At 51.6% G+C, this 6,586-nt stretch overlaps 1 protein-coding gene across 1 annotated transcript; it reads left to right on the forward strand.

Annotated features, from left to right (window-relative positions):
- Nucleotides 1-801: 801 nt before the first annotated feature.
- On the forward strand, nt 802-5,239 carry LOC139051246 (uncharacterized). The gene is made up of 2 exons (XM_070528237.1): nt 802-3,714; nt 4,531-5,239. Exons 1-2 carry the CDS (start codon nt 1,097-1,099, stop codon nt 5,069-5,071), a joined length of 3,159 nt encoding a protein of 1,052 aa, XP_070384338.1. The 5' UTR covers nt 802-1,096; the 3' UTR covers nt 5,072-5,239.
- Nucleotides 5,240-6,586: the final 1,347 nt, after the last annotated feature.

The raw sequence follows: 6,586 nt of genomic DNA on the forward strand, positions 1-6,586 counted from the left end.
CGAAGAACGCCCACCATGCCAACGCTTCTCCTTGCCCACAACCGGCTTCTTACGCCCAGGTTGCTGCAATGCCAGCCGCACCGCCTCCTATCACACCGCTTGCGCCTGTTCACGATCACCTGGCCCCTTTAGTCGCCCGAGCTCCGAACCCGCCTTACTACTTTGCCTGGCGTTCGTCGAGGCCTATCTGCTATTACTGCCGCTTTCGAGGACATTTCTCCCGGTTTTGCCGATGCCGCCAGCAAGACGAACGTCGTGGTTACGCTGCCTTTGAACGCGATGAGCCACCTACTCGCGTCTACCGCACTTATGACGATAATCCCCGCTCACCAATCTCCATCTCCGGCCGACTTCTCTAACACCGCCCACAACACACGTGCCTCGAGACGCCGCTCCCCATCGCCGCTCCGAAGTTCTGTTTCGCCACTTCGGCCTGTCTCCCAACTCTATGTCCAGCGACCGGAAAACTAACCAGTGCAGTTTTTGGAGGGAAAACTGCATCGCCGCGAAGTGCTCCAAGTCCTCCTGAACGTCCGTCGAACATGGTATTGGTGTCTGTGGAGGGTGTGCGTTTGTTAGCTCTGATTGACACGGCCGGGAGCTACTATATCAGTTATGCCTGCGGACCTTTGCTCTCGTCTGCGAGAGTGAAGGCACCTTATTTTGGATCATCCTCGATTAGGGCTAATGGAGCAATCATTCGGCCATCAGCCCAATGTACAGCACGCATCTTCATTGATGGTATACGTCATCACATTAAGTTCGCGATTTTGTTCCCGTGCGCTCATGAACTCTGTTGTAAAATATGGTATCAAAACCGCCGCGTCATGTGCGCGCTGTCAATGCGCAGGCGCCAAGTTCTTTTTCTTGTTCACTCCTCCTTTTCCCTTTCCCCTTTCGCTTTGTATATATACGTGCATTAAACACCTGTGCGTTGTTCTCGGCTAACCACTGGGTCGTCAACGTCTCCCTTCTTACATGACGGCAGCTACGCTGCCGCTGCTATGTTACAGTGGCGACGAGCCAGGAAGACACCCACGCAGTCAAGGTAGAACCCGACGCTAAGTACCCGCAGACAGACGTACCGCTGACCACGATGGCCTCCCACATGCTTCCGAACTTCGACGACGTCGCAGATAAGTGGAAGCCTTACCTCATCAAAGTGGAAGCGTATTTTGAAGCTAATGCCATTTCGGATTCTACTAAGAAGAGGGCACTTCTAGTGGCTGCACTTAGCACGTCGACGATCCAAATCCTAATGGGAAGGATAGCACCTGCAAAGCCCAATGCCCTAAGCTATGACGAAGTAGTCAGGGTGTTAAATGACCACTATGACCCAAAACGCAACGAAATCGCTGAAAGTTTCCAGTTTTTCAACCGCTGTCAGCAGGAGAATGAATCCATTCATGATTTTTTCGTTGCAATTCGGCGCATAGCAGACAATTGTAATTTTGGCGACTCGCTGAGCAGGCTACTTCGTGACAGAATTGTCTGTGGCGTGCGTTCAAAGGCCGTGCAAAAGCAACTTCTGTCAAAGAAGGAATTAACGCTGGAGGAAGCGGAGTCGATAGCAATAGCCGCTGAAACTGCCGAAAAAGACGCCAGAACAATGTCCGTAGACGTACCGCCTGTGCTTAAAGTGGAAGCGCATCGCAAGCTACCATCGAGATCAAGCACGGAAAGCGCAGGGCGACTGGAGTGCGGAAGGTGTGGCAGTTTTAGACACGACAGCAACAGCTGTCGATGGGCTAAAGCCCTATGTTACTCTTGTGGTCAGAGGGGTCACTTGGCAAAAATGTGTCGCAGCCGCAATGGTAACCGTGTTCCCAGCAATCGGAGCGTCCATCACGCGAAAGCCTTGGCGGTGGAAGACGCCGTTTCAGAAGAGGACAACAGCGATAGTGCGCACATCTGGACGTTGGCGTCAGCACGAAAGAATGCTCTTCAGCCACCAATTAGGCGTACGTTTAGTTGGGGAGGCGTGGATTTATCCATGGAAGTAGATACTGGTTCCCCAGTGTGCGTAATATCGCGACAGCTTTTTGATAAACATCACAAATGCTGGCCAAGCTTGAAACCTTCACACGTGAAGCTATCCTGCTACAATGGAAGATTACCGGTGGTGGGCGAGCTTCAACTTTGTGTGAAATACCGCGATATTTCCGTTAACTGTGCCCTTGTAGTGCTAGACTGCCCCGGACCAAGCTTGTGCGGCCGAGATCTGCTAATGCTCCTGGAACAAGCGGGCGTTCCGGTACTACAAGTGACGGGTGAAGGCGAGGCCACGGCGGATCAAGTGGACTGTCACAGAATCCATGCCATCTGCGACACATACCAGGACGTTTTCTCAGAAACCTTGGGGTTGATCAAGGGACCACCAGCCAGCCTCCTGCTGAAGGGCGACGCTGTTGCCAAATTCTGTAAGGCGAGACCTATTCCATATGCTCTACGTGACAAGGTATCGCAAGAACTTGACCGGTTAGTGTCGCTGGGTGTAATATCGCCAGTCAAGCATTCGAATTGGGCGACGCCCATTGTACCCGTTCTGAAGAAAGATGGGTCGGTCAGAATTTGCGGTGATTTTAAAGCTACTCTAAATCCTGCTTGCGCCACGGAGCAGTACCCACTTCCGGTAATTCAAGATATCTTTGCGTCATTAGGAGGAGGCCAGTTGTTCAGTACGCTCGACTTGCGGGATGCTTATAACCAGGTGCTTTTGGACGAGGACTCTCGGAAGCTTTGCGTTATCAACACTCACAAAGGCCTGTTTTGTTACAATAGGCTTCCGTTCGGCATTTCCTCGGCTCCCGCAATTTTCCAAAGAAAACTTGATACCATACTATCTGGGTTACCTGGCGTTCAGGCTTACTTGGATGACGTTCTAGTCGCGGAAAGGGTTGAAGACTGCGGAGCTCGATTGCAAATGGTGTTAGAACGGTTCAGAGAACACGGTGTGAAGCTCAGATACGATAAGTGTAAATTTAGCCAGCCATCTGTCGCTTATCTTGGGCATCGTATTGATCGTACCGGCCTTCACCCAACTGAGCAAAATGTAGATGCTATCATGAATGCCCCTAGTCCCCAAAACCTAGGTGAGCTGCGTTCATTCCTTGGTATGATCTCGTTCTATTCAAAGTTTTTGCCGAATATGTCCGATACACTGTTCCCATTGTACCAGTTGCTAGAAAAAAACGCACGCTGGCAGTGGAAGTTATCACAGGAATCTGCATTTCGGAAGGCAAAGCAGCATCTTAAGGACGCCGAGGTACTTGTGCATTTTGATCCATCGAGGAAACTGAAGTTGGAATGTGACGCATCCGCTCGTGGTATAGGCGCTGTTCTTTTTCACACAATTGGAAGCACCAACAGACCAGTCGGGTTCCGTTCCCGAACCCTGACAAAAGCCGAAAGAAATTATTCTCAATTAGAACGTGAAGCACTGGCACTTGTTTTTGGGGTGACTAAGTTCCGGGATTACCTTTTAGGTCGAGAGTTCGTCCTCGTTAGCGACCACCAGCCACTTCTAGGACTGCTGAGGCCCGACCGCCAGACGCCTGCCATGGCTGCAGCTCGCATCCAACGCTGGGCCCTCTACCTGGGAGGCTACCGTTACAAGCTCGAATATGCTCCGGGAAGGCTGCTACTGAATGCGGATGCACTGAGCAGACTGCCTCTGCAGGGCTCCGATCTCGTCACGGAACCTGACCCTGAAGAGTACGTATTTTGTTTGAAAAGTCTGGATGAAGGGATAGTCACAACACGTGAGCTGAAGGAGCTGACCGCCAATGACTCAACCTTAGCTCGCGTAAAGCAAAACGTGTTACACGGGTGGCCGAAAGGCGCAGAACGACTTGACCCTTCCTTGGCTCCCTTTGCTGATCGCAAGTTAGAGCTATCTCTGGCACACGATCTCGTCTATTGGGGACACCGTGTCGTCATACCTGTCGCAGCGCGTAAGCGCTTGCTACAATTATTGCATGAAACGCATCAGGGGTCCTCGGCAATGAAAACAGTTGCGCGGTCCTTGTTTTGGTGGCCAGGAATTGACCGCGAAGTAGAGCGCACGGCAGCTCAATGCGAGAACTGCATTGCCAATTTGCCTATGCCACCAGCGGCCCCGCCGTTAAGTTGGCCTCAAACGCAGGAGAGATGGTCGCGGGTTCACGTCGACTTTGCAGGACCAATAGAAGGTAAAATGGTTCTCGTGGTAGTAGATTCCCACACTAAGTGGATAGAAGCAGTGCCGCTGAACCAGGCTACTTCGACAACCACCATTGACTGCCTACGGGATATATTTAGCCATTTCGGGGTACCAAGAACCCTCGTATCCGACAATGGAACTCAGTTCACCAGCCAGGAATTTGCAACGTTTGCTGACAGGAACAACATTACACACCTAAGAACCGCACCCTATCACCCGCAATCAAACGGAGCGGCGGAGAGGGCAGTACGGACAATCAAGGATGGTCTCCGGAAGATGCGACGCGGAAAGCTGGAGCATAACCTTACACGTTTTTTGCTTAATTACAGAAGGACTCCCCAGAAAACCGGAAAGTCGCCATCGGAAATGCTGCTGGGTTACCAGATACGATCGCGCCTGGACACCTGCTTCCCTGCGGCGACTGTGTCTAATTCTAAAAAGGAAAACGACGAGTGGTTGCCTCCAACGGACTGTAGTGTACATGTCCGCAACTACGGGTCAAATGGTAAATGGATACCAGGACGGGTAACAGCGACATCGGGAGGACGGATGATCACAGTGGAGACTCCTCAAGCAATCGTGCGGCGTCACATCGACCAAGTGCGCACCCGCACTGAATCGTCTCCAGATGAACCACCAGGAACCGACCCAGGCTTGATCAGCAGAGACCGTACTCAGAGCGCACCGCCACTCTGCCAAGAGCCATCCGCGAGCCCCGAAGACGCGGGAGAATCTTCACCCCAAGAAGCGTTTCGAGACCTGGACCACCAGATACCTGTTCCACCACCCGTGGCATCCGGGGCAGACCAAGTACCCATGCAACCTGTTCGACGCTCCACAAGATCCCGCAAACCAGTGCAGCGTTTTTAAGAGGGAAGAAATGTTGTAAAATATGGTATCAAAACCGCCGCGTCATGTGCGCGCTGTCAATGCGCAGGCGCCAAGTTCTTTTTCTTGTTCACTCCTCCTTTTCCCTTTCCCCTTTCGCTTTGTATATATACGTGCATTAAACACCTGTGCGTTGTTCTCGGCTAACCACTGGGTCGTCAACGTCTCCCTTCTTACATGACGGCAGCTACGCTGCCGCTGCTATGTTACAAACTCATTTTAGGTTGGGACTTCCGCTCATCAGCGTCCGCTTTAATCTCTTGCCGTCAACATGTAGTCCATATGACGGAGACAGTTCATTGCAGCGGGAGTGCCGATGAGCTACGACTGCGTTTTCTCACTGCTGCCGATTCTGTACTGCCTCCCGGCCACGAGTAAATCATAACTTTCTCTTCTACGGACACCACCAATGGCGACGTGTTCATCACTTCTTACGGCCGCTGTCTGGCCCGTTGGATTGTCTTCGCTTCCTGCCTTGTGCGGTTCAAAGAAAGCTTTGCATTAATCATCGCCTTAAACACGACCACTGAGGCAATCCTCCTACTTCAAGGCTCTGCAGTGACCTGTTATGCGGACACCCAACCAGTCTCCTTGCTTCCTTTTGCCGCCCTGCAAGCTCTTCCTCAACAGGGCAAATCTGCTTCATCTGTCCTCGCTTCCGTGATAAGTCCCGACCTTACTGCTGCTCAGAGTGAAGCGTTGCTAAAATTGCTCACGAAGCATCAGGCCTCCTTTGATATGAATACTTCGTCACTCGGACAGGCCTCCGTTGCCTCCCATCGTATCGACATCGATGGCCAGACTGTTGCACGCCGTCGTCCCTACCGAGTCTCTTTGGCTGAATGCAAAATCATCGAGGAGAACGTCGCCTATATGCTGAACAGAAACATCATACGTCCCTCCGCCAGTTCTTAGTCATCACCCGTCGTTTTAGTGCAGGAGAAGGATGGATTGGTGCGATTTTGTGTTGACTACCACGCGCTAAATAAGATCACCCGTAAGGATGTATATCCGATGCCCCATATCTATGACGCGCGCCCACGATTCTTCGCAAGGCGCGCAATACTTTTCCAGCCTTTATCTTCGCTCCGGATATTGGCAAATTCCAATGCACGAAACGGACAAAGAAAAGACCGCCTTTTCTACTCCGGACGGCCTTTACGAGTTTAACGTAATGCCTTTCGGCCTATGCAATGCTCCCGCCACATTTGAAAGAATGATCGACACTGTTCTTCGAGGCCTCAAGAGGAAACCTTGTCTCTGTAACCTTGACGACATCGTCGTGTTGTCCTCGACTTTCACTGATCATCTGCAACGCTTAAATGTAGTGCTCACATGCCTTTCTAATGCCGGACTTAAACTAAACATGAAGAAGTGCCGTTTCGCTAGCACAACGATTAAAGTGCTGGGTCATCTCGTTAGCAAACATGAGATCCAGCTCGATCCGGCCAAAATTTCCGCAGTGCTCAACTTTCCACGCCCACTTCGTGCAAAAGA

Source organism: Dermacentor albipictus, unplaced genomic scaffold, assembly GCF_038994185.2.
Source record: "Dermacentor albipictus isolate Rhodes 1998 colony unplaced genomic scaffold, USDA_Dalb.pri_finalv2 scaffold_11, whole genome shotgun sequence".
Lineage (NCBI taxonomy): Eukaryota > Metazoa > Arthropoda > Arachnida > Ixodida > Ixodidae > Dermacentor > Dermacentor albipictus.

Coding starts and splice junctions, on each gene's coding strand:
- LOC139051246 (XM_070528237.1), top strand. CDS start 1,097: ATGGCCTCCCACATGCTTCCGAACTTCGACGACGTCGCAGATAAGTGG. Junction 3,715..4,530: donor ACGGAACCTGACCCTGAAGA/GTACGTATTTTG, acceptor GCTTAATTACAG/AAGGACTCCCCAGAAAACCG.